Consider the following 27243-nt stretch of genomic DNA (forward strand, 5'->3'; position numbering starts at 1 on the left):
GGTCTGATCTTTTCATACTGTCTTAGGTTTTCTGGATGTTTTATGTCAGGAATTTTTTTAGCTCTAACATTTTCTTTGACTGATGCATCTATTTCTTCTATTGTATCTTCAATACCTTAGATTCTCTCTTCCATCTCTTGTATTCTGTTGGTGATACTAGTGTCTGTAGTTCCTGGTCATGTACCTATATTCTTCCTTTCCAGAGTTCCCTCAGTTTGTGTTTTCTTTGTTGCTTCTATTTCCATTTTCACGTCTTGTACTGTTTTATCCATTTCCTTCAATGGTTTCTTTTTCTTGCCTTTCTTTGTCCTCTTTCAGGGCCCCTATGCTCTTCATAAAGCTGGTTTTGAGGTCTTTTTCTTGTGATTCAGCTGTGTTGGAAAATTCAGGACTTGCTGTGGTAGGATAGTTGGGCCTTGGTGGTGACATATTGCCTTGGCTGTTGGTTGTTTTTTTTTTTTTTCTCTTGAAATACAGAATTTTATTTAAAAACTGCTTAAAGTAGAAAAAACCCTGTCAAGAAAGACCAGGTGAAAAAATGGGTTCCCAATAAAATGGAATTTGGGGGCAACAGAAGTCTAAAAGGCCACAAAGGAGAAATAGCACCACTGTTGTTTGAACAATGGCTAGTTACTTGCATTTTTTTGGCATTGTTAATCACTAAATCTGGATTTTCCTCTGAATTCCACACACAGCATGCACTACACAACAATCTGTCATAAAATACCTGTTTTCTACACACAGCCTAAGACAAGCTACCACCAGAAACAAATCAATACAAACACATCAGGGGCTGAACAATCTCAGTAGTGGGTAACATACATTTTGCAGAATACTCACAGCCTATTCAGTTTCTTTGTTTGGCAGAATTCTGTTGGTTGTTTTTATGCTGGCATCTAGGCATCTGGGTTCACGGTGATTATAGATATAGGAACTGATTTCTGAGTTTGTCTTTGTTGAATAGATGTTTTGTTCCTTAGTTTCTGCTTCCTCCCTGGTCTTATGGCCAGAGTGACCTTTGGTTGAACAGAAGGATACCACCCATGTCAGAGGCTGGATTTCTGAATGCTGGGGTGGTTTCTGGTTAAGCAGGGGTTCTCGGCCTGAGTTGAGATTTGGAACACAATGAGGAGGAGGGGTGGGAGGATTGGGAATAGGTAGAGAGGGAACCACCAGAGTGAGCAGAGTTCTGGCAGATTACATGGCCTGTGGTCAAGCAGGGTGCTTCTACCTAAGAAGGGGGCTGGAACAAGTGGGGAGGAGAAGAGAGGCAGTTGAGGGGAGCTGGGCAGGCATTGAGACAGTGGAGAAAGTCTGTGTGTGGGCTGCCTACTGGGAGTTCTGGTGGCTGGTGTGGCCTTTGGTTGAACAGAGGGTCTTCACAGGAGCTGGGGGATGAGATACCATGACAAGGAGGGGAAGGACACTGAAAGAGTAGGGGTGGTTCATGGGCAGGCAGCCTACCTGGAGTGCTGGCAGCCAGCACGGCCACTGGTTGAGCAGGGTGCTTCTGCTGGAGTTGTAAGCTGGCATATGGTGACAAGGAGGGGCAGTGTGGTTGGGGGTGGGCTGCATGGGCACTGAGAGGGTGGGGAAGGTCCATGGGCAGGTAGCCTATCTGGATTTCAGGTGACCAGCATGGCCTCTGGTGGAGCAGGGAGCTCCGGCCAGAGTTGTGGACTGGGATCATCATCTTCTTCTCCTCCTTCTCCTTCTCCTTCTCCTTCTCCTTCTCCTTCTCCTTCTCCTTCTCCTTCTCCTTCTCCTTCTCCTTCTCCTTCTCCTTCTCCTTCTCCTTCTCCTCCTCCTCCTCCCTCCTCCTCCTCCTCCTCCTCCTCCTCCTCCTTCTTCTTCTTCTTCTTCTTTTATAACACATGGAATCCAATTAGTGCTGCCCATATGAGCATGAATGTGAGGCCATCCACTGAAGCATAGGCAACATGCCAGTGACCACTTCCCACAAGGAAAGATGACTCACATCCTCAGCAGCCATCAACTTCCAATTAGTCCCCAGCTTGGGGCATGACCTTGGCAGCCCCTTCCCTCCCTGCTCAAACTTTTAAAAGGCTTGATAGTATGCAGGTTGCCCAACTGCAGTGTTTGTGAGTACACATTGAAGAGGTAGTGGGTTTCCTTCTGATACTTTCATTGATGCTTCTATCACATTCCTGACACATTTATTTCCCCCTTGAGAGGTCTTGCTGGGAGCCCCCTGGGCAGGAAGCTAGCATTTGCTTGACCTAATTTCCACACACTGACACTGGAACCTCTGTCTCTTGTTTTAATTTTCTTTGTTATCAAGTTCTTCCCTCCCTGAGGGCTCCCTTGTCATCTCCCCACCCAGTCTCTTTGGTCACATGGATGTCTTGTGACCCTGGTGGCAGAGCCTGTTTACCTAACGCTCATCAAAATTCACGGGCTTGAAAAGTCATAATTAGAATCAGAACTGAAATATAGACCCTGTGCATTTCTCTCCTCCCCTGGAAGAGATTGCCTGGCATCAGCAATAACCCTGCACATCTCTCCAGGTAGAGTTAATATTTGATCAACTTGGCGGGGCAGTTACTCTTTATTTCCGAGCAAGCTGTCATTAGTCACCTCACCACAGCTGTGACATTAACTCTAAATACATGGGGTATGTGTCTCTGAAATCTATGGCTGTATTGATGCAGCAAGTAGGGGAACTGAAGCTTGCCCACCCTTCCTTCCCCATGCCACTCAAATTTCATGTGTGCACATGAGTGACTGGTACCATGCCGGGTTCCCAGATGAGCGGATCAGAGAGCAAAGCCCTGTCTTTACAAAGTGCTTCTTGGTTTGAAGAGGCTCTTTGCTAGACATGATGGTGACATCAGATACCAAATAGAACTTTCTAGAAACCTATGTGGTTCAGTTTCCTGAGAAGTTCAGCAGACCTGCTCCATGAGGGCCAGATGGTGAATTCTTCAGTCCTTTGGAAGCACTAAAGTGTAAGATATTAAAGATATTAAACTTGGTGTGGTGTGTGTGTGGGGGGGGGGCAGAGGTTGGTGTCAAGTGTCTTTTTTGATCAAGTGAAGTGATCAAGGAAGACTCTACTTTTTTTTAATGCAGGATCTCTCCCTACACCTGGAGCTCATAGATTCAGTTCAACTGGGCAGTGAGCTCCAAGAGCTGCCTGTGTCCACCACCAACTAGTGCAAGGGTTACAGACAGACAGTGAACCTGGCCTTTATGTGTGCGCTAGGGTTTCTAGCTCAGCTCTTCATGCTTGCATGGAAAGGCACCTCATGACTAGCCATCTCCCCAGCCCCTTTGGCTGTTTCTACAGTGCTTTATCCTGAATCTGTCCTTATGTTCACAGAGTGACACAGTGGGGTGTCCAGCACAGAGACTGGAGGCCAGCAGGGTGGAGAAGTGCCTCTTCCTGCTGACACACAGCTCACACTTATCTCCCATCTCTGTTATGACAGGAAACATAATGATTTCAACACACAGGGTGACAGTTTCTTCTGAACATTATAGCCAGCGTGGAAAGGCCCAACATTAAGAATGTCCCAAAACAAAATAGTCAAACAATCTGCTCAGGAGTCCAGAAAGAAGTTCTGACTCCTTGGGGATCCCGATCCAAGACTTACTTCAGCCCTCTGAGGGGAGGTAATGGGAGAGACAGCACCCTGGAGTCCCCTCTGTCCTGTAAGCCTGAGCCTGGGGTGGCCCCCAGCTGGCTCAAGGCTCATACCTCTGCCTGTGTTTCTCTTGCAGAGACATCAAGCCAGACAACATCCTGCTGGACGAGCATGGTGAGTCTTCCTTGGTCCCCCTTGGGAAGCATGGTCCCCCTTCCCCAGGGCCCCAATGCAGCCCTGGTCATGGAAGTCGAATGAGGGGTGGTGGGGGAGTGGATGATAGGTGCTGGAGAAAACACTTACTCTGTCCCAGTCCTGACAGTGATGTGTCAGTTTCTGGGCAATGTCCTGTCCTGGTAAGTTGAGCTGAACTATTTTCAGGCATCACCTCTGAAATCATTGCTGTTTGTATCCTGGTTTGAGGACACCAGGGCACATTGAGGCCCAGAGAGCGTGAGAGTATAGTAATGCCCTAGTCCTGTGTGGGGGTGCAGAAGGTCTGAGGGCAGGCATGTGAGGTGCTGGAAGCAGTACTCCTCCTTCTGTGCCCCCTTTCTCTATTCAGGCACACCCAAGGTCAGGTCATAGAAGCAGGAGAAATGAAGCTGAAAAGCGGTCCCAGCACCTCTGCAGGGTTCCCAGGGAGGCGGAGCCTTCAGGGCAGAGAGGCCCACATAGTTGGTGCTGAGCAGTGACCACTGATACCACGCTGATGGAGAGGACCTCTATGTTCAAACTGTGGACAGCTGTCATGAGGCAGAATCCAGGCAGGACCACCAACCAATTCAATGGAGCGCTTAGCCCTTTCATTCATGAGAACTGCTTTAGCATGCCAGTAGGGAAGCCCAGGGCCATTGATTGTTCCATAGATCTGGTGTGATCCATGCATGTGATCCATGCATGTGATGCCATGCACAGTCTTTCCCGAAAGCTGCGGCACAGAAGGACCTAGGCAGGCAAGCTGTGGTTCCAGCCCTGTGGGCCTCACAGTGTTGTGTGGATCGGATAAGCTACTGAAAGCCAGGGGGCATGAGTAGGAGGGCCAAGGGGAGTCACTACAGGAAAGGCGGATGAGGATGGCAGTGGATGAGGATGCAATAGGAAGCACTCCAGGGAACAGCGGGGGGCGGGAGGGGAGCTTTATCTCCCAGTCCTACCTGAAGGGGATCAAGTCTCTCAGGGCCTCATTCCTCCATTCAATGATTTGGGGTTCTTCATTTTGAAGAACATGAGAGCCATTGAAGAATAAATACCAAGTGGGCTTAGAGAGATGCCAGAGCTACTGCATGGGAAATGGACCAACAGGAACAGATTAGCCCCATGGGACCCCCAACATGAGCAGCAAGGGAGCCTGTCCATCAGAGCCTGACACACGGACTGCATGGGGCTGCTGTAACTCTGCATAGGGGTCTGGAAGCTTTACTCTTAGACTTCTGAGATGGTCTTCGGATACAGACACCATCTTCTCCCTGAGCCCTCACTAATCACTGTGGATTACTGTGTCCTGGTCTCAGGGTGACACCAGGCAGATTGCATTAGACCCACCTCACTGGCCTCATTTTTACCTCATGAAATGTCAAATCTCCAAATCCACTTGGTCTTCAACTCCAGGGGTCTGTGGTTTAGCATATGAACTTTGGGGACACCATTCAGCTCATCACATCAGACAAGCAATGGGGACGGGAGCCCTGTGTGCCAGCAGGTCTGCCTTCAGTCACTGGCTCCATCGTTCTTAGAGGCTGCAGGTGCTTGGGCTGAGGGCTCCATTTAACTCCCAGGATTCATGGGAAATTTCCTCGGGACTCTTGGTTCCCACAATTAACTCAGGCCAGTGACAAGCCAAGATCTCTCCAGTCAAAGGAGAGGTATAATGTGCAAGGTTCCCAGGATACTGTGTGGATCTAGAAGAAGCCAAGAGGGATTAGGAGGAGGCTTTGATGGACAACTTTACTACTTCTACCCAAAGCTCTGGATTTAGTTTTCAAGCCTGTATCTGCATATAAAAACCACCCAAGGGAGATGGGGAGATGGCTCCAGAGATAAAGCTCTTGCCAGGCGAAAACAGGAGTTCTATGCTCAGTACCCACGTAAAAATTTGAGGAGAGGTGGTGCACACTTGCCATCACACTTGCACAGTGAGCTGGAGACAGGTGGACCCCTGGGGCTTCCTAGCCAGCCAGCCTAGTCTAGTAGGTAACTAGGTGCCCGTGTCTGTGTATCAAAAACACAAGGTGGATGGTGTCTAAGCAGAAAGCCCTGATGAACAGCAAGCCCTGAGGGTTTCTTCTGGCCTCTACACTCATGCATATGCACATGCATGCACACCTGTGCATATATGTTCACCTGCACATGTATGACCACACCACACACACACACACACACACACACACACACACACACACACATACACACACGAAGGTTCATGTCTCCACAGGTGACTAAGGGTTTCCTGTGACCTCATAGCAAATGGAAGTACCTGGGTCCTGAAGCCTTGGAAACAGGCAATGATGTTCCTCTCAACTCCACAGGGCATGTCACACCTTTGCTAGACATTGGAGCAGGAATTTAATTCTCGGTATCTTTGATTATTTATCTCATGAGTTTTTATGACTATTACATCTTCTAAAGCTTTTGGTTGAGTATGAACGTAACCAGGGGCAGAAAGTAACCTTCATATTCCTAAGTGGGTCATCACATGGCACATTCGGACAGCACCCACCCACCCCTTTTGAAAACCACATTAGGAAGCAATTTATGGAACAGGGAACCCTGTGTTGCTATTCGTCTCATTAGGTGCCACCTTGGAGATGAGAGCTGCATTTCGATGAGATTTAAAAAATCAGTAGATATCCACATGAATATTTTATTGATGATGCTCAGATCTGCTCATTCCACAAAATCCAAAGCTCCCAGGCAAGCTTCCCTGCTCCCTCCTGGTCTCATAGGGTAGGCTTCGGTCTTAGGATAGAGCTGAGATTTGGAGTTTGAATCAGCAGCCATATAGAACAACCATGAAGGTTGGAGAACAGAGCTAAAGGAAGACAGGCATTTGGCAAGAAAAGGTGACGGGAACCTTGCTTAGTGACTAAGAGCTCCTAGCAGTGTGGACCTGGCAGGTATGGAGCAAAGAGGAAGAGGTGTGCCCGTGTTCGATTGCACAGTCAAGCTGGGTATCTACCACATCATTTTAGAAGCATAACCAAGGAGCAGTCAGCTGGCTCACAGGTTTGGAAATCGAAGTGCGGCAGGCTAGGCTGGGATAGCCTTGCTACTAACAAAGTCCCGCTGGGTTGGAGGCCACTCTAATAAAAGCAGCTGGTTGCTTCTAGGACTAAAGCTCTCTGATGATCAGCTGACCCACAATGGCCTTGGGTGCCGACTCCCTGGGTGACTCAGCTCTGCTTCTCTAGCTCAGGGAGGGCTCATTCCCCATGGCCCTCTCATGGCTGTTTCAGAAGCAAGGACAAGATGAGCTGAGCCCAGGCATGCCCAGCTCACTATCTCAGTGGACACCATTTCTATAAATAGCTTGGGTTTGACACATGCCCCATGCACAGAGGCAGCCTGCAGCAGATGGGTTCTCTTAAAAGCCCTGCATTACTTCTTCACAACTATGTGATGGGAAGAAGCCAAATTCCACAGAATAGAAGGCACTATCAGGCAAAGGCATGCTTCAAAAACAATCTTCTTTCCCCAGGAGCTGAACGAAAGCTTTGATAAGCTTGTGCGTGGATTTTGATTGGCTTTCTTTCTTTCCTGCGGTAAATAGTTGTGATCTCCATACAGACAAGTGGCTAGAACACATGAGCTATGTGCAGTGCCCAAGATAGCAGATCTGTGTGGCAGATCAACAGCCACCCTCCCACCCTACAGCCTATGCAGAGAGCCCAAAAGCACAGCTATTTTTAGCAGTGAGCATAGAGGAGCAGGGGCAGCCAGAGCCATGGGCAAGGCTGCCGCTGCCTCTGGTTCTTATCTCTCCGGGCTCCCAGTTGCTTCATCTAAACAGCACCACTGAGCTCTGTCCTGGGCATGGTGTGGCTCCTGAGAGGCAGCTGGGGTGAGGAAGATACTCAGGAGTAGCAGGCCCCAAATTGCAACTGGATGAGTGTGGAAGGAGGTGGCCACGGGTGCCGTCCCTTCCATTCTAACCCCTGGCCTATTCCTCCTCTCTGTGTCTCTGCGCCTCTCCCAAGGGTTCCCTGGAGCTCAGTGCTCACCACCATGGGTTCCAGAGGTAGGCCTAGAAGGATCCATGTTACAAACCCATGGATGAGACCACTGTCAACCTCTGGGAGTGCTGGGCTGTCTCTACAAGCGCAACGAAGACAGGCGACCGGATGTGCTTGCTGGGCCTGGTGCTAAGTTACTCAGTCACCTCTCAGTAAGTCATTTCTTTTCCAAGCCAGGCCCTGGAAATGGAAATGAACAAGGCAGGATTTCTGGACTCAAAAAAAAAAAAAAAAAAGAATGAGGTGAAGGAAGTTGGGATGACAATGGAGGAGAACATGGGCGTCCATAAGAGGGTCCTAGTCCAGGCTCTACTGGAGTGAATAGACTGCTCCACCTTCAATTCATGTGGCCAGATGCTGGTCATTATATTTAAGGTGAGGACTTTCAAAGGTGATTGGGTTTGGATGACGTCATGGAGATAACACCTGTGGTGGTTTGAGTGAAAATGGCCCTCATAGACTCGTATATTTGAATGCTTAGTCACCAGGGAGTGGCACTATGACAAAGATTAGGAGGCGTGGCCTTGTTGGAGGAAGGGTGTCACTGGAGGTGGGCTCTGGGGTTTCAGAAGCCCATGCCAGACCCGGTTCATCTCTCTCTGTCTGTGGATCAGGACGTAGCGCTTAGCTACTTCTCCAAGATCACACCTGCCCTCCTGCTACCTACCGTGTCCCCGGCCATGACGACAATGGACTAAGTCTCTGAGACTGTCAACAAGTCCCCAGTTGAATGCTTTCTCTTATGAGAGTCTCCATGGTCATGGTGTCTCTTCCCAGCAACGGAACACTGACAAAGACAACACCCTACAATGGGGCTGGTGTCCATACAGGGGGCTGAAGGAACTAGAGTTCTCTCTGCGTCCACCCAAAGCAAGCAGGGAACTAGCTTTAAATCAAGAAAGGGACTGTGTTTAGCCTGCTCCTGTACTATAATGTAATCCCTTAGACTGAGTAGCTTACAAATAATAGAAGGTTACCACAGCTCCAGAGGCTGGGAGCTCAAGATTGAAGACCAGCAGAGGCAGTGTCTAGTGAGGGCTGCTCCCAAGAAGGAGCCTTGTTGCTGTACCCTCCAATAGCAGAAGGAGGGAGGGAGAAGGAGGTGACTAGTGTAATGAATGACCCTTTTATAATGGCACTCAGTCCATTCACGGGGCTACCTTGTGTCCTAATCACCCCTAAAGGTCCTACCTCAAATACACAAGGGATCACCTTTCAACCCATAATTTTGGAGGTGCTGTGGTTTGGACACAGAATGTCCTCAGCTGGCTTGTGTGTCTGAGCTCTTGGTTCCTAGGTGGTAGTGCCCTTTGGGAAGATTGTGGAACCTTCAGGAGGTGGAGAATTATGAGAGGAAGTGTGTCACTGGGGCAGGCCTTGGGGTTTTACACCTGGCCCCAGGCCACTTCCTGTTCCATCCGTGCTTCTGACTGTGGATGCACTGTTACCAGCCCCAGTCTCCTGCTCCTTCCAGCATGGTTTCCCTGCCGTGATGGACCATGTCCTTCCAAAACTGTGAGCCAAAGCCAAACCTTCCTTCTTGCCATGCATTTGGTCATAGCAATAAGAAAAATAACTAAGACACCAGGGCACGTGCATCTAAACCATATGGGGAGCCCTTACCCTAAACCCAACCATGCTGGCACCTGACCTCAGGCTTCCAGAAATACAAGGAGTACACACAGTTCCTGGTGTTCTGTTACAGTAGGGGAAGTGGACCAAGTCACAGAGGAAGCACCCCCTGGATTAGTGAGTTCTCCTCTGGACTCACGTCTATCAATAACAGAACTCATGGGTCAGGTTTTGAAGAAGGAAAGGAAGTCCTTCAGACAGAGGAGGGAGCAGCAGGAAGTCCTCCAGGAAGAGGAGGGAGCAGCAGGAAGTCCTCCAGGAAGAGGAGGGAGCAGCAGGAAGTCCTCCAGGAAGAGGAGGGAGCAGCAGGAAGTCCTCCAGACAGAGGAGGGGCAACACCTTCCACATGCTGTCAAAAACTGGGAGGTGAGATGGCTCTCTGTACTTTCAGAGAAGGGAACAAAGTATGTCAGAGCATAGGATGTGCAAATAAGGCTGGGAGGATTGATCATTGGTTGATAACACCCTCATTAGAGCCATGCTAATGGGTCTCCCACAACGCCCTGGTCTCCTTTAAGTTCTAGGTGTTTTCAGTTATGGAAAGGAGTTGCCTGGTACTCAGTTCATCTGTACACTGTGCCATACAGTGCCTCCTAGGAACGCTTGCTCAACACTAATTTTCACATCTAAACTCAACCATCTGAGGATGCACAACAGGAAGTCACAACTCCTCGATTAGCACCCTGGGACAGCAGCAGTGAAAGTCCACTGTGCGTTGCCCACTGTGCACAAGCTGCCAGGCCTCTAGGCTGCCCCCGAGTCCTCCAACCACATTCCAGAAAGAAGTAAATCAGGTCCAGCTGCCTGGGCTCTGAGGTGGTGGGAGGATAGATAGCACAGTGAGGAGCTCCGTTCCACTTACACATGCATCTGCTATGCTGTGGGACCCCGAGATGTCTCATCAGTAAAGGTGCTTGCAAGGTTTTGATCCCAGGGACCAGGGTTTGATCCATCAGTAAAGGTGCTTGCAAGTAAGCTGGATGACCAGGGTTTGATCCCAGGAACCCATGTAAAGGTGAAAAAAAGGAACCAACTCCACATAGTTGCCCTCTGACCTCTACAAGTGCATTGTGGCATGAATGCCCACATATACATCATGCATACACAGTGATGATAATAACAAACATTTTAAATTAAACCATAAGGGATATTAATACCCTCCTCCCGGGAGACTTGGGGATGAGCATGTGCTCTGAGGTCTGCTCAGCAGTTGTGGAGCCCTGTGTAGCTTACACTGAAAAGAGATTGCATTTTTTTTTTTTACACTGTTTCCCACTTTGCTTGTTTTTGTTCTTGTCCACATAATCCACTCATGGCAGGGACCCAAGGTGACCTTCAAAATCCAGTCAGATTAGGTCCAAACCTTCTCAGAAAGATTAAGAGCCAATGTCCCTACAGCCCCAAGGGTCCAATAGCTGCATGACCCTGGCCTGCCTTGTCCTGAGGCTTTTCCCCTCTCATTAACATAAACAAAAACTTGAAAGAAAATGAGCTAATGGTTGTGATTCCAAACACAACACAGATGTTAGGGCGGGCTGTAGATACAGCTAGGGAGACGGGGCAAGAGGAAGCATCTACAAGTTGGGAGGAGGGGTAGACCCAAGTTGTTCCCAGAGGCGTCTTCCGGGCAGGGAGCTGTGCACTGGCTGTGGCTAGGGGATGCCCTTCTGGAAGTTTCCCTGGCACAAAGTTGTGTCTTAAGAAGGCTGCATCTGAAGTTGTGGTTACTCCTGGCCTTTGCTAGAAAGATGTCCTTGTAGGAGGGACCCAAACAACAGCAACCTTGTTTTGGCAGAATTCTTACCAAGGCTCTTGTTTATCAAGCCAATATGGGTGAGGATGTGCTCAACTCTGCTTTATCTGGGTTTGTCAGAGGTGAATCCATATTGATCCTGACAATTTTAACACTCCCTTTCACCCTCTGGCCTCCTTGCTGGTCCCTCGTGGTTCCTCCTGCCAACAGCACCCTTACTTCAGAGGCAGCCTGCGCTGCCTTCTCCTTCAGGCTGTGCCACACATTCCATTTAATTTTCTAACCACCCGTGTTACTGACTCATCTTGTTGCTATCACAAAATATCCAGCAAAAGCAACGTGAGAAAAGATGGATTCATTTTGGGCTCACAGTTTGAGGTATACAGTCCATCACGGCAGGGAGGTCAAGGTGAGAGGCAGCTGGTCACATGGCACCCACAGTCAGCAAACAGGGAGAGATGAATGCCGCTGCTCCACTCGATTGGTCCTTTACTTTTCTTCCAGGACCCCTGTCCATGGGGCAGTGTTGCCCACATTTAGGGCGGGTCCTCCCACCTCAGTTAACCTAACCTAGAGAACCCCTCACAGATGTGCCCGGGATCTTGTCTCCTGAATGAGTCTAGAGCCTGTTAGGCTGACCATCAGTCTCCGCCATCACACCGTATTTGAAGGAGAAATGCCCCCCTGTAAACTCACAGACTTGCACACCTGGCCCTTGCTGCTGGTGCTGTGTACAGTGGGATGTGATCAGCCATCTTCCTTCCCCTGCAGCCATGCTATGAACTCTAGCTCTCTAGAACTCTAAGCCAAACACGCTGTTCCTCAACTTGCTGGCTCGTGGTATTTTATCACAGGAGAAGAGAAGTAACCAATGCACCACCCCCAACCAAAGCTAAATGGTATCTCAGCCCCCAGATAAGGAATCTGGGCCTCATGGAAAGCAAATGACCTGTCCAAGCCAGAATCAGTGACTGCATCCACTTGGTCAGCAGCCCGGACCAGTGACAGAGCCTGACTCCCACAGTCCCAAAGCACTGAAAGGTGGTTTGGTTTGTTTTGGTTTGGTTTGGGGGTGTCTTGTTTAGCTCACAGGGCTGAAGTATAGTGGTGTGAAGGAGCTGGATCTACTTTGGGCCCTTTTGTCTGCTTTTCCCAAAGTTCAACCTTCCTAGTGTTCAGCTTTATCATCCTGCTGGCATGGGCTGACAGCTTCAGCAGTCTTGGAGAATTGACTCTCTAGACAACACAGGCAAAAGACAAAGAATGTCGTCAATGGTGACTCTGGAAAAGGCAGTACTTCATTCCCGAGCCTTCCAGAAAACCCTTTTCCAAATTTCTGTTATTCCCAAGTGTATGTTATGCTCAATTCCCACAGATGGGCATGGGGTGTTGAATGATTGGCTTCAGCCATAGCCACTTGCCTTTCTCCTAGAGGACACAGAGAAGTTTCTGCCCAGTCTTGGGTTTTTAACCTCCAAAGCTGTGTGTTTGTAAGGTACCCAGCCTCAGATAGGTGGTCACAGCAACACCAGTCAGACTAACACAGAGGATAAGGGATTGTGGGCTCCCTAAGAAGACCTGTATATTCTAACTTGGAAAAATGCCTGTGAAACATGGATAAGTCTAAAAGTCAGGTCACTTTCAGGGTGACCTGTAGCAGGAATCTTAGAAGGTCTTATTAATAAAAACAAACCTGGAGCAAGGTATTGGGGTGAATGCTGGAAGATCAGAAAAGCAGAACAAGCCACAGCCACCTCACCTTGCCAGTTCCTCAGCTGATTCTGTTTCCTCAGACTGGAAGCCTCTAAGTCCTTATCCAAATGGATCTCAGCTGAACTGCTTTTTGAAAGCCTAAAAGCTTAACCAGGCTAGTTCCTGGTTTTCATGCCTTATATACCTTTCTGCTTCTGCCCTCACTTCCTGGGATTAAAGGCATGAGTCACCATGCCTGGCTGTTTCCAGTGTGGCTTTAAACTCACAGAGATCCAGATGAATCTCTGCCTCCCAAGTGATAGGATTAAAGGCGTGTGTGCCACCATTTGCTGGCCTCTATGTCTATCTAGTGTCTGTTCTGTTCTCTGACCCCAGATAAGTTTATTAGGATACACAATATTTTGGGGAACACAATACTACCACAATATTGCCACTGACCTGTGGCAATAACTTCATAGAACACACTAAAGTCCCAAGTTATGTGAATACATGTTTACATAAGCAAAGGGTGAAACAGAAGAGAAGCTAGCCAGTGCAGTGTGACATTTGGACCATGGAGAAACAGGGGAGCATAGAAAGGGAAATCAAGGGGCTGTGGAGATGGCTCAGGCAGAAAGGTGAATGTGGATCTCCAGAACTGTGTGAAACACTGGTTGTCCCAGGGTACACCTGTCATCTCAGTGCCGGGGAGGCAGAGACAGGAGGGGGATGGGAGCCTGCTGGCCAATGTTAAGAGACGCTGTCTCTATGAATAAGGTGAAAAAAAATGCAGGAAGACCCCCAAGATTGAGCTCTGACTTCAAGATCCACATGCATGCATGTGAGTGTGCAAACGCACACATACTTGTGCACAAACATATACAACACACACACCTACACACATACATATGCACACATGTACACACATACACACACACACACACACACACACACACACACACACACACCGTATGCACACATGCACACAATGGGAACTCACAAACATCCTGCATTCTTTGACTCATTCTAATGAGCTGGATTCACTGTCAGGACATAAATACTAAAGTTTTTAAAGAACAGGCAAAATGGAAGACAGCTGAATAAAAGCTGCACTCAAAGGCTCCAGAACCCTCCCTGTGACTGCAGGTATGCCAGGCGTGGAGCTACTCAGGTGGGGGGGGGGCACAATAAAGGCTGATGCCCCCCTCACACAGACACTACAGAGCACTCAGGAAGATGAACTTGCCTGCCTGTCGGTGTTAGGGATGAGGAAACAGGAGGGCAGTGTTGCCTGATCTTGGCTTGGGGACACAAAGACACTGAAAAACAAACATGGGTCATCCCAGCTAGGACCTACCTGGTGAAGACAGCCTCATCCTTGAGAACCCACTAAGTACTGTTTCTCACCAGGGAGCTGGAGTGCTCATGATAACAAAGCCACAGCTCTGCTGTGTGCTGTGAGTACCGTGTTGGTGCCTGAGGCCACCGTTGCTTTTTCTGTCCACTGTGGCTGACCACATTGGCCATGCCTCTCACATACACAGTCCCCTGGGCGCCCTTGCACCTGCTCCAGCAGCTGACCTTCATGTGCCTACCAAGCCAGCTCGGCTTGTGCCCTTATCTGTGTACAAGGGCCTCATTCCAAACAGCAAAAGACCCATTGCACATGCTGTGGTGACAGAGAAATGTACTTATGCTCAGATTCCCCATCAGTCCTTTGGATCTAGTTTCTTCGCATGCCAAATGGGAACAAGAGCCGACTCCATAAGATTCTCTACCTTTCTCCTTCTTCCCCCTTCTCTTTACCTGGATCCCACACCCCTGTTTCCTCCCCTTTTCTCTTCATCTTTCTTCTCTCATTTTTTAAACATTTATGTCATAGGGTCCCTTGTCTTTCCAAATCCTATCAGCTGCCATAACATTACCTTGGGCCAAAGGCTGTCCCTTTCCACCTCTGGTCCATCAAGTTCAATGCTAAAAGCCCAGAGACCACAGCCATGCCCTCCCCACCACAGTCCCTCCCAGATGTCCTGAGTGACACCCAGACTGACCTTCCATCTCCAGATCAGTGTGTCTTAACTTTTTTTTTCTTTTCTTTTTTTCCCAGACCTGAGGACCGAATCCAGGGCCTTGCGCTTGCTAGGCAAGCACTCTACCACTGAGCTAAATCCCCAACCCCATGTCTTAACTTTATGTCCATCCACGTATCACCCAGCCCCGCCACACAAGCATAGTCACACAAACGTCAGGTGCACAGTGACGAACCCTCACTCTAAAACCCACATGCAGAACAGATGCTGTGAGAAGCGGAGACTACTTAAGGATGGACACACAGCCTGGAGTCTGCTTCCTGCACCTACCATGTAGACCTCAGACTACAGCCTCCGGTCACACAGGGAGAGCACAGACATCCACAGCACTGGATAACTTCCTTTTCTCTCTGCAGGGCATGTGCACATCACAGACTTCAACATCGCCACGGTCGTGAAAGGAGCGGAGAAGGCTTCCTCCATGGCCGGCACCAAGCCCTACATGGGTGAGCATCCCACACTTGCACGTGGGCTTGGGGGTTCCCCCTTCTGGCTCCTCAGTGGCCACTCAGTCACCTCCTGTATCCTACTCAGGGCTCTACTTGCCTCAGTAGGATTCCTGCCCTCTGCAGCAAGGGGGCATTTCCATACTTGTGTGGAAATTTCCACACATTTCCAGCAACCCCTCCTTCCCTGGTTTTCTAACAAAAATGCCTCTGCAACAGGCAGGAACAAAACTTTGCCATCCTTTCTCAATAGAATCCAATAGCATTGCCAGAGTATCATTTGGCCTTGGTGTTGGCCATGCTGGATCTGTATTCCTAGGCACATGTTTGTCTGTCCTTGCCTGATTTCCGGTTGTTTGTTCTTGCAGCATCTTGTGACACCTGTTGGGTCTTCTCCTCTGATCTTCAGTTTTTGTCACTTTCTTTCTGCGCCTTCATGCCTTTCTTTAAAAAATAAATACATTTTTGGCATGTGTGTGCATGCATGTACATGCCTGCGTGCCGAAGCCTGTGTGGGGGAGGTCAGAGAACAACTCTCCAGCAGCTCGTTCCTTCCACCCTGCAAGTTCTGTAGATTGAACTTGAGTTCTCAGGTTTGGCAACAAGGGTCATTCCCCTGCTGAGCCGTCTGGCCATCCAGTCCTGCCTGTCTCTAGGAGTGTTGTTTGTAACTGCCTTAAGGTCCTGCTCCAGTTTGCTTTGTGTGCCTTCTGGTGTGGGCTTTATTTCTGAAATGCCTCTTTCTACTTTCCCCTAGCTTCTGGGGTATTTTTTTTTTTATTGTCATTTGTGATTTGTTTGGTCTTCCTAATGACGTCAGCAGTTGTTAATTCTGAATGCTGGCATTAGCCCTCAGCCACTGCCATATAAACCCCCTCAGAACTTCCCCCATTACAACGGTAGTGGTACACTGGTCCCAGAAGCTCTGTTGGTAGCCTGGGTGACTCCTCTGCCCATCTTGGCTTCCCACTCTCACTCAGGACATTCATGCAGAGGAGAAAGATGGCGGCCCTCCCTGTGTGGCCTCCACACATCAAGGTATCAAGGAGCTTGTTGAGCTTCTCCACCTGGTGGCAGTATTTCAAGATGGCACAGGGATCTCCACATGCTGAATGTCAGGGCTTGCATCTCATTTTCCAGAGCTTCCATTCAGCAAAACAAGTCATGTGACCAACCCTCTGAATGGGGCTGCCTGGGATGGGTTCTAGGAGTCCTGACTTACTCTGGAATGTTAATGAGGTGGCCCAGCCTGCCACAGAGTCTCTCAGCTGTATGTTCTGGTTTTCCTTGGCTGGTCTTCCTGTGCGCCTTTATGATAAGAGCCTCCGTCTGCTCATTCTGCTTCCATTTATAATATTTTTTTAAGAATGACCTTATCCTTTTCTGTTACTCTCTTTTAAGTAAAGCATGCTCTCTTAAGCATGGTGTCACTCAGGATAGCTCCTCTCGGTTCACAGGCTCACCTTGCCTCTCTGTATGAGGCATGCTGGGACCTGTGCAGGGGCGGGAACACTCAGTGCCAGAGCCCTTGTCTGGTTTGCTTGAGGTTCTGGGTTCGAGCCCCAGAACAAAGAGAAAGAGAATGAGAAGAATAGAAGTGGGGGAGGCCAGGCAGGCAGAGCTAAGACATGGTGCTTGTTGTGAGTGCCCGGTGCTGACCTCCACCCCATCTCTGCTGGAATCGAGTCCCCGCCCCCCCTCTGCCCGCAGCTCTCTGTCCCACTGCATTGTGTTTTCTCCCTTTTGCTGTGAACTGTCCTCCCACAGGCTCCTGTGTGAAAACACTTGGTCCTCGCTAGTAGCCTGTTTCAAAAGGCTTTGAGACTCTGGAAAGTCGGGGCCTCGCTGGAGGAGTGGGTCACCTCAGGAGCAGACACTGGCAGTCACAGCCCAGCCGGCTTCCGATTTCTGATCCACAGAGATGCCAGCAAGCTACCCCACTCTCCTGCTGTCCATGCAGCAGCTCTTGCCACCAGCATGGGCCATGCCTTCCTCAAGATGACTGCACTAAGCCAAGGCCTGCCTCTCTAGGCAGCCTCTGTCAGGTGTCTTGTCAAAGGGAGAGAAGTCATGAATGGTTTTCCTTAGGGAAGCGCCCACCTCCTTTGCCTCTGCCACACTGAGGCAGACTGCAGCCGCCTCCTCCGTTCCTCCGCTGTTCTCAGGCAGGCATTGGGCATCGGGGCATGCACACTGCCCTTCTGCATCAGGGCATGCACACTGCCCATCCGGGTCCCTCGCTCCCTGCTCTGAGGTTTCTCTCTGATTCTTTCTCTACAGAAACCACCACAGACTGATGAGTAAGGTCCCCAGAAGGCTATACACAAAGATTTCTCTAGAGGAGACGTTTGCCCAGAACTGAATTTTAATTCACCACAAGAGAAGATGGGGTTCTCCATTGATTTGAAGAAGCCTCTGTAAGATGTATCAGAATATGGTCAGAAATGCCCCCAGCTGCCACCTAGGGTTCCCCAAATCATTAAAATGAGATAGAATGGGAAGGGGACACTCCCTCAGCATATTTTTAGGAGTGCAAAGGGAGTGTGACATTCTGAGGGGTACATAGGGTGACAGATGAAACACTGGTCCTTACTGCTCAGACCTGGGGGAGCAGAGACAGGCAAGTGTCATTACATGGGTATCACAGTCAGAGGCACAGGGAGAAACAGCAGCTCCTCCAGGAAGGGGGGGTGGGGGTGGGGGTGAAGATGACCTCTTCATGGGTAGTCAGATGGGTTCCTGCAGAAGGTGACACAGAGGGCATGTTCTACTGGATAAAGACAGGGAAAGGAACTGAGGCTGAGGGAACAGCCTATGTCAAGAGGAGCAAACCAGCATTGAGAGCTGGGATGTTCCATTTCATTATAGATAAGAGAACAGAAATAGGTCAGAGAGGAGGCAGATCAAAGCCTGAGGACAAGCCATAGGTGACCTGGAAGGAGCATCAGGGGCTAGGTGTGATGGAGATAGGTTCATTGAGAGTCTGGCTCCCCAACAGATAAAGTGAGTAAGGGGTGACTCCTAGGATCCAACATAATGCACATCAATTACCCCTTGAGATAAGCTTCAGGAAATGCTAATCAGAAAACTGCCAGCCAATCTTAGCTGCCTGCTCTGGGAAACAAGGTGGTAGGTAATGGGTGCAGTGTGCCTTAGTGGGTGTCTTAGTTAGGTTTCTATTGCTGTGACAAAACATCATAATCAATGCAACTTCTAAAAATAAAGGATTATATGTAGGACTCACAGTTGCAGAGGATTAGAATCCATGACCATCATGGCTGGGAGCATGGCGACAGGCAGGCAGGCAGCAGCTGAGAGCTCACATCTTGATCCACAAGCACAAGGCAGGGAGAGAACTAACTGCAAATGGTACGGGCTTTTGAAACCTCAAAGTCCACCCAGAGACACACCTCCCTCCAACAAGGCCACACCTCCCAGCCCTTCCCAAACAGTTCTACCAACTGGGGACCATGAATTCAAATACATGAGCCTATGGTGGGGGCATTCTCATTCAAACCACCACAATGGGTATTGGTGGGGATGTCATGGCAGAATTGTAGGAAGTACACAGCCCTGTACCTGGAAGGCGGCCAGATGTTGTCATTACTGTTAGCAGCATTATTACCTGCATGGCTTCCTGTGCTAAGTACTATGGCCAGGACCTATGCTAAGTGCTTGAGGCCAGAGCTGAGCTCACATTTTCCTGCTTTTGGAGCTCACAGTTGAGCGGCAGAAGCAGGCCCTAAAGACGTCTTAATCCGTCACTGGTGAGAACACCAGGAGACATGAGACTAACACACACTTTGTCCTTGCCTCCTGTCACTCCTGTCCCCAAGAAGGTTGTGGTGAAAAAATGTGGGTATTGTGGGAGGTCACTAAAGCAATGCATGCACTCTCTCAAGAGAAACTACTAGTTCAGGAGCATGCAGGTGGCCACTCTGTGTGCCAGAGAAGGCTGCAGAGCCAGCAGTCAGCCCAGGTCACCAAGGCCCATGAGCTTCCCTGTGACCCTTTTGTGAATCCATTCCTTCATACACTTTAGGGTATCCTGTGGTATTATATTTCCCCAAATATTGTGCATGCCAATAAACTTATCTGGGGTCAGAGACAGAACAGCCACAATATTAAACATAAAGGATAGGCAGTGGTAGCACACGCCTTTAATCCTAGCATTCCAGAGGCAGAAATCCATGTGTTCAAGGATACAGCCAGGCATGGTGACTCATCACGCCTTTAATCCCAGAAAGCAAGCCTTTAATCCCAGGGAGTGGTGACAGAAAGCAGAAAGGTATATAAGGCATGAGGACCAGAAACTAGAAGCATTTGGCTGGTTAGGCATTTGACTGGTTAAGCATTCAGGCTTTTGAGCAGCAATTCAGCTGAGCCCCATTCTGGATGAGGACTCAGGGGCCTGCAGTCTGAGGAGACAAGACCAGCTAAGGATCTGGCAAGGTGAAGTAGCTGTGACTTGTTCTGTCTCTCTGATCTACCAGCATTGACCCCAATAACTAGCCTCGGGTTTGATTTTATTAATAAGAACTTTTAAGATTCCTGCTACAGTATCCTACATGCCAGGCAGTGCCCTAGAGACTGAAAATACATCTGAAACCAAGCAGCACCCCTGTCCTCTTTGGTGGGGCTGTTTGTGGAGGACAGTCCCTTGAAATATCATCACTGATAAATGTGTAATTTGAGATATTTCTTTTCTTCATTTTTATGTGAATGGATGTGTTGTCTTCATGTATGCCTGTGTACCAGGTGCACGCCTGGTGGACACAGAAGCCAGAGGACAGAATCATAGCCCCTGGAACTGGAGCTATAGATGATTGTGAGCCACCATGTGGGCGCTGGGAACAGAACCTGGGGACTCTGGAAGAGCAGCAAGTGCTCTCAACAGCTGAGCCGTCTCTCCAGGCCCAAAGAATCTTTTCTAAAGCAGCAGTTTTAAATGTTGACAAGGACTAAGTTTGCACTTCACACTTGTTAACCACCATAACTAATTCATGCCACTATTTTACCAGTAGGTGTGTCTTGCAAGGTCAATCATTATCATAGCTTGCAGGGTTCACAACTGGGTAATACTGGTGACTGCTTTTCTCCTTTGGTAATAGGCTTGGCACCTTCCAGCATTGTGAAAGCTAGCCAGTAGCAATGAAACTTTCAGGCCATTACCCACTTGATTTCTCCATGAGTTAATTATGTTACGTCTTCAACAATAGTCTTACCATTACATTCTGGAGGGTAACCAAGAGCAATGGCAATAGCCTCTATGCTTGGGGGGGCTCTGTGGTGTCTAGTTGGGGTGTCATTCCCATCTTAGGGTAACTGCTTTTAAACTGTTTATATGTGCATGTGTATATTTCAGGAAGCTACTACTGTAATAGGTTTACATGTGGCTTATTTTTATTATGGGTAGTGTGTGTGTGTGTGTGTGTGTGTGTGTGTGTGTGTGTGTGTGTATGCACACACGCAGGTGCCTGAAGAGAAGTGGGCATCAGATCTCTGGAATGGGAGTTACAGGCGGCTGTGAACTCCCAGATGTAGATGCTTCAGTCCTTTAAACAGCAGCAAGTACTCTCTGCAGCTGAGTCATTTCTCTAGCCTCCTCACACCTAGACTTTCGATCAGTGCTCAGTCACTAATGATTAAAGAAATACAATTGATTCTTGTGTTTACTTTGTATCTTACTCACTTATTGGTTTTGGCAGGTCTTCTTTGGTGAAATCTTTGAGATTCCTACTTATGCACTCATGTTTGCAGACAGGGCTTTCCTTCCCCATTGCCGCTGAGTGTGCTTTCATGAATGTGTGTGTGCTCACAGTACCTGTCAGCTGGGAAGCTTTGCCCTGACCCTGACCTTAGCTGGATGCTGTCTCCTGTTCCACCACTCACTATGATGTCCACTCAAAGATTTGTACTCCTCTTTATCAGCATAAAGAATTGTCATCTATTCCAACAGTGTTTTTTTAATTTCATTCATAAATGCATGTTTAATTCTGCCAAAGAGATTTTCTGGATCTTTTGAGATAATCTGGTTCCTCTTCTACAGTCAATTGAAATTCATTGGTAGATTTTGCAAGGCTGAACAGCCCAGCATTCCCAGGACTCTCCTTGGTAATGATGTGTTAGCAGGGCTGGAATCTGTGTGCTAATATCTTGTTTATAGTATTTGCATCTCATTTGGAGTCTTTATCTGTCTTTTCATTTTCTTATGACAATGCTTGTGGTTTGAATAGTGAGTATTGCTGGCAGTGTAAGTTGTGGGGCATCATTTCCTTTCTCTCCTGCTTTCTGGGGGAGGTGGGGGGGCAGGGGAGGAAGGTGTGTGGAATTCTTGTTACTCAGTTGTGAATTTGATAAAAATCATCCAGTGAAGATATATGATTGAACCCAGTATTATTTCCTATGAAGAAAACTTTGCAATTATAAATTTGATTTCTAAAAAGAAGCAAATATTATATAATGTATAGTAGCTTATATTTTTCAGAGAATTCATGCATTTTGTCTAACTTCAGATTTTTGGGCATCCACACATGTAGAACACCCCTTCACTTGTTCAGTGGTTGTGGGTTCTGCAGAGACATCTCTACTTTCATTCTAAAATTGATATTTTGTACTTTCTAATTTTTTTGGTCATTCTGGTTACAAGCTAATTAACTTTATTTTTTAAGCACCATTTTTTATCTTAATTGTCTCTCTCTATTTTTTTCTTACTTTCTGTCGTATCCATTTTCCTCTCATCTTTATTACTTCCTCTGCTCACTTAGGTTACCTTGTTGATCTTAGTCCACTTGCCTAATGTGGAGGTTCAGATAACTGACTGGAGACTTGTCTTTCTTGCAATATGAGCATTACATGCAGGGAACTAAGTTCAGCTCTAGCTGTGGCCACATAATTTTGACATATTATGGTCACATTCTGTTATGAACATTTCCAAAAATTTAGGAATTTTACATTATTATTTTAATGTTGATGTGCCAGCTAAATTCTCTAATGATCCAATACCTTGTATAGCATGACCGTGGTGAATTTAAAGCCACCATCTAGCCCTCTCCTCTCTCATCCCATTTGATCTCCATCCCTTTTCTGCTACCTGAATCTGAGGTAATCATCATTTATCACTCTTTGAACCTCACTCTTAGCTTAGTATTTATACTCTAAAAAGCAAGTATAGAGAGCATGCTAGTTTTACATCACTCAACAGAAACTGTTTTGAAATTTGGCTTAAGAATCTCACAAAATGGGACTGGAGATGTGGCTCACTGGTTAAGATTGCCCTTCCAGAGGATCTCAGTCAATTCCCAGCACCCACATTAGGCAGACCACAACCACCTGTACTTCCATCTCTGAAGGATCTGATGCCTTCTTCTGGCCTCTGCAGGCACTGCACTCAGGTGCATATGCCCACACAGAGACACATATACATAATTCATGAATAAAAATAAATCTCTTTTTAAAAATCTTAGATTCTGTCAAAATCACTATCAAAATTTATCATCACAGGCTAGATGTGACACTCCAACTTTGGTGCTACAACAGTGCAGAATTATTTAAGATCTTTGTGAGAACTCTGACAGAAAGTAGAGGTATTGATGGGGTGGAAAAATGAGACTGGAGGAGCCCAGAGTATGAGAAGTCATACTTTGACTTGATTCTGAAAGATATGTCAGCATTGTTCAGCAGGAGGCACAGAGAGCATTGCAAGGAGATGGACTGTGTTCACCAGGACCCTTAGGCAAGGAGTTGATTGACAGAGAGCATCTAAGAGAAAATATTTGGCCAATAAGCAAGGAAGATGAACTTAGTGAGGCCAGAATAGATCACACAGTGCCTGCATCCCACGGTACAATTTAGAGCTCTGTAGCAAGTTCACCAGAAGATGTTAAATAGCATCCACTTGTCTTGGACAAACAGAGGTCCAAGAACTCTTTAAGTAGCAGTCTGCAGGATGAGCATCCCTGATCTGGAAATAGAAAACCCAAATTCAAAATGTTGTAAGTGATGACATGATACCACAAACAAAACCTTCTATACCTGACCTCATGTGACAGGTCACAGTGAAAAGGCAGGTGTCCTAGAACTTTGTAGAATTACTTGCATGCTATGTGCATGAGGCTATGAGAACTATTAATTTCATTTTGAGACCTGTACCTACCCTGGAGATGCCTCATTCCATATGTGCAAACATCCCAAAGTCTGAAGCAATCTGAAGTCAAAACCGATCTGATCTGGGACACTTGAATACAAGCTATTCCGTCCATATGTAAATGAATGTCTCTACAGGAGATGCTACTGTTTAGAAATCATCCTCTGCTTCACATGTTAACTGTTAAATGTGCTGTGTCTCTGCTCTTCCCATCAGAACTACTGCAAGCCAGAGGGCTGGAGAGATGGCTGAGCAGTTATGAGCACATCCTACTCTTCTAGACAACCCATGTTTATCTTTTATCCACTCTACTAGAAGAATCTGACCCATTTAACAGGAAGTGCTTTTCCAGGCACTGTTCATGATTCATTTCTGCCTCTTATCAGAGCTTCTCTATTTCTTCCTTAGCCAATTAGGCTTCCTCTCCCCTTCCTCTTCCCACTCAGACTATGAAATCCTAATTGTCTACGGCTGAGAAATGTCTTACACTTTAACAAAAACAGTTTCCTGTTGCCACGAATGCTACTAACAACCCTAGAAAGAAACCAATAGCCTGTGGTGGTGGTGGTGGTTGCATTTTATTGCAAATTAATATGTAAGTAAGTAACACCTGAGTTGGCTAGCTAAGACCCAAACAAAATTAAATGACCCTTGAGGAATTCAGAGAGTTCCCGTGTCCACTGCTTCTCTCTATTTTCCACAGTTAGTGGTTCACTTTAATACAAAGAATTATGACCAAGCACTTGAATCGTCTAGAGACCACGTATAATAGGTGCCTGGGTGAGCTGGGGTTCCCATTCATTACCCATGCAATGACAGACAGCAGTATTAAAAGCCAACTCACATCTGCTGAGAACCCGCTTTACACCAACCCCAAAAGAAAGCTTGTCCCATGTTCTCATTGTGGTGTGGGGACTGTCATTAGTCCATGGAGCCTGAGACTTACTCAGAGGCTTAACGTTTGACGAATGACCACCAGAAAGTGAAAGCAGACACTGAGGTTGGAAGCCAGGTCTCTAAGATTTAGCTCCTGTGCCACTGTGAGGCACTGAGCACTCAGCTTCGTGGGGCTGACTTAGTCGTCTCCCATCCTCAGCCGGTTTATGGACAGTGAGGAAGACAGACACAGATTCTGTGCATCAATTTAGTGTGATCCCTGTGAGGACGGGGTGAGACTCAGCAAAGAATCCAGAGCACAGGTGGGCATACTGGGCTTTTAAACACAGGAAGAAAAAAAGTGTGGGCTAGCAAAGGCCTGGGTTATTATTCTTCAGGGGAAGTAAAAGTTAGCCTGGGTCTTTAAGTATGAATGGGAACTAGTAAGGATGGCACATGGGTAAAGATTAGCAGACGATAATTCAGGGTTGTGTGGAGCTCGATTGTAAAGAGCTTGTCTGGCAGGCACAAGGCCCTGGGTACCATCGCCAGCAAGATAAAATTGCAAAGAGTATAAACAATCCATAGATGTCTAAAAGCGTGTCCCAGCATTTCCTTTGATGCAATGGGTCCAATGTGGACCATGGCCAGAAAGGGGGCTGTGGGTGACTAGGGCCTGTTTTCAGGAAGCTTTCGTGCTAAGGATTTTGAAATTTATTGTAGAGTAAGTGGGCAATTTTGCAATAATTTAAAGCAGGTGGTTTGAACATGAGATAACACAAGGACAATATCTATCGGAGAGCATTTATTGAGTACTTACTGTATACTCTGTGGCCATCATAAGTCCACTCTCAATCCTAATGAAATCCTAATGGTCTACGGCTGAGAAATGTCTTACACTTTAACAAAAACAGTTTCCTGTTGCCACGAATGCTACTAACAAGCCCAGAAAGAAACCAATAGCCTGTGGTGGTGGTTGCATTTTATTGCAAATTAATAAGTGTTACATAGAAAACTTTGTTATCCCCTTTGACAGGAGAGGAAACTGAAGTACAAATAAGCAATTAAGTGGCTCACACAAGCAATGTGGGAAGTGAGCCGAGTCGTGACAAGTGACTACTTTGTATGCATGATCTCTTTGTTCACTGAATGTACTTAGATTTCTCTGGGTACATGAAGGTAAAGTTAAGGGGACAGAGATGATGAAAGATCAATACAGAACTTAGAGAGGCCAGAGAAGAAATTTCTAGAAGGAAAAAGTGAAGAGTCTAGGGGAGTGATCAAGTCATCAGTGACAGAGGCTGAAAGAGGGGGTCAAGTCCACAGGGGCTCCAGGTTTCTGACTGTGCAAATGAGCAAACCATTGGCATCAGCTGCGATATAGGAGAAGGGCCAGCTGGAAAGGGAAGTCTGCCTGAGCAGGCTGATGTGAAGGACTGAAGGACCCATGGTGGCGGTGCCTAGGGATGGGGCTTCCGGAGGCTGGGATGCCACGTTGGAGACACTGCCATGACAAGCAGTGAGGAGGAGGCCTTTTCTGGTCCCCGGTGGACCAGATGACACTGAACTCCCAGGCCTTGGCTCCTCTGTGGAACACTGAGGAGAGAAGAGAAATGATTTCAAAGGTCTCCTCCTAGCTGAAATGCAATGACTGTGTTCACAGTCCAGAAGGGCATAATTACCTGAAGCGACAGACTCAGGCAACCTGTCAGCTGGCAGGCTACATGCTAAATAGCTTTTCACACTCCAGTGCACACCAAAACCTTCAGCAGCATCCATGGAGCTGAACAGCAGGTGAGGCAAGGTAACGTGGGAGGTGATTGTAGTTTTCCATATTTTTAGTGGAATAAGGAAGTGAACTCTGGGTGGTCAGCCTGGGTGGCAAATCCTACCAAGTGTATACTTACATTTCTGGGGGAAGAAAGACAACTTCTCTCACCAGACTCCATGTGTCCTTTGTATTTCTGGAAGGCCAATTGTGTGATGGCCTGATACCCTTTGGCACAGAAACTCATTTCAATTAAAACCCTGCCTTGGAAGGAATGCTTGGCTGCCAGTCGATGCAGTTAGTGGGTGGTGAGGTTGATCTTGCTATGGAACTCTAGTTCTGCACATGCTGGGTGTGCAGTCAAAGGTTCCATGGTGTCCAAGTCTATCCCATGTGCCCATAGTGGACTCCCAGGAGTCCATGGGGTGGACAGCATGCACCCAGCATTGTGATGGGTCCACAGGGGACAGCAAAAAGCAAACGATACTTCTGGTAACGTGACCAAAGCCCAAAGTTTCTTGTGTATTCCTTAAATACACATGCTGCCATATGGTGATAGCTCATCTGATAATGTAGATGGATGACCAGTAACCAGTGGGAGGGTAGCATGTACAGCACGGGTACACTGACAAATGTTTATTAATGTGCGTGGTAATGGTAAGGCCACGTGTTTTTGTTTTAGGTTATATGGAAACCCTAGTTTATGCACATGTAACATGCGTGGAACTTCCTAGAATATCTTGGTTTGGAGGCTAGGTGAGTAAGGGCACTTGTCATCAAATCTGACAACTAGGGTTTAACCCCCTGGAGTCACAAGGTAGAAGGAGAAAGTTGATCCCCACAAGTTGTTCTTTGATCTCCATGTATATACTGTGGCACTCTGATACACACACATACTAAGTAAATAAATAAATGATGTAATTTTCAAATTTCAAACAAAAAATCTTGGTTTTGGGTTCAAATTCACTCAGCAGATTTAATGGAGTGATTTGGAGATACT

General features: G+C 47.5%; 1 protein-coding gene across 5 annotated transcripts in view; it reads left to right on the forward strand.

Moving 5' to 3' along the window:
- Stk32b (serine/threonine kinase 32B) overlaps positions 1-27243 on the forward strand; it is a 244385-nt gene that overhangs the window by 194895 nt on the left and 22247 nt on the right. For all 5 annotated transcript variants that reach the window (XM_006985611.4, XM_076545683.1, XM_076545682.1 and 2 more), the window contains 2 exons: positions 3745-3782; positions 15364-15453. In XM_006985611.4, the coding sequence (XP_006985673.1) occupies positions 3745-3782; positions 15364-15453 (128 nt within the window). The remainder of the gene's footprint in view (positions 1-3744; positions 3783-15363; positions 15454-27243) is intronic.

This window comes from Peromyscus maniculatus, chromosome 10 (genome assembly GCF_049852395.1).
Source record: "Peromyscus maniculatus bairdii isolate BWxNUB_F1_BW_parent chromosome 10, HU_Pman_BW_mat_3.1, whole genome shotgun sequence".
In the NCBI taxonomy this organism is placed as follows: domain Eukaryota; kingdom Metazoa; phylum Chordata; class Mammalia; order Rodentia; family Cricetidae; genus Peromyscus; species Peromyscus maniculatus.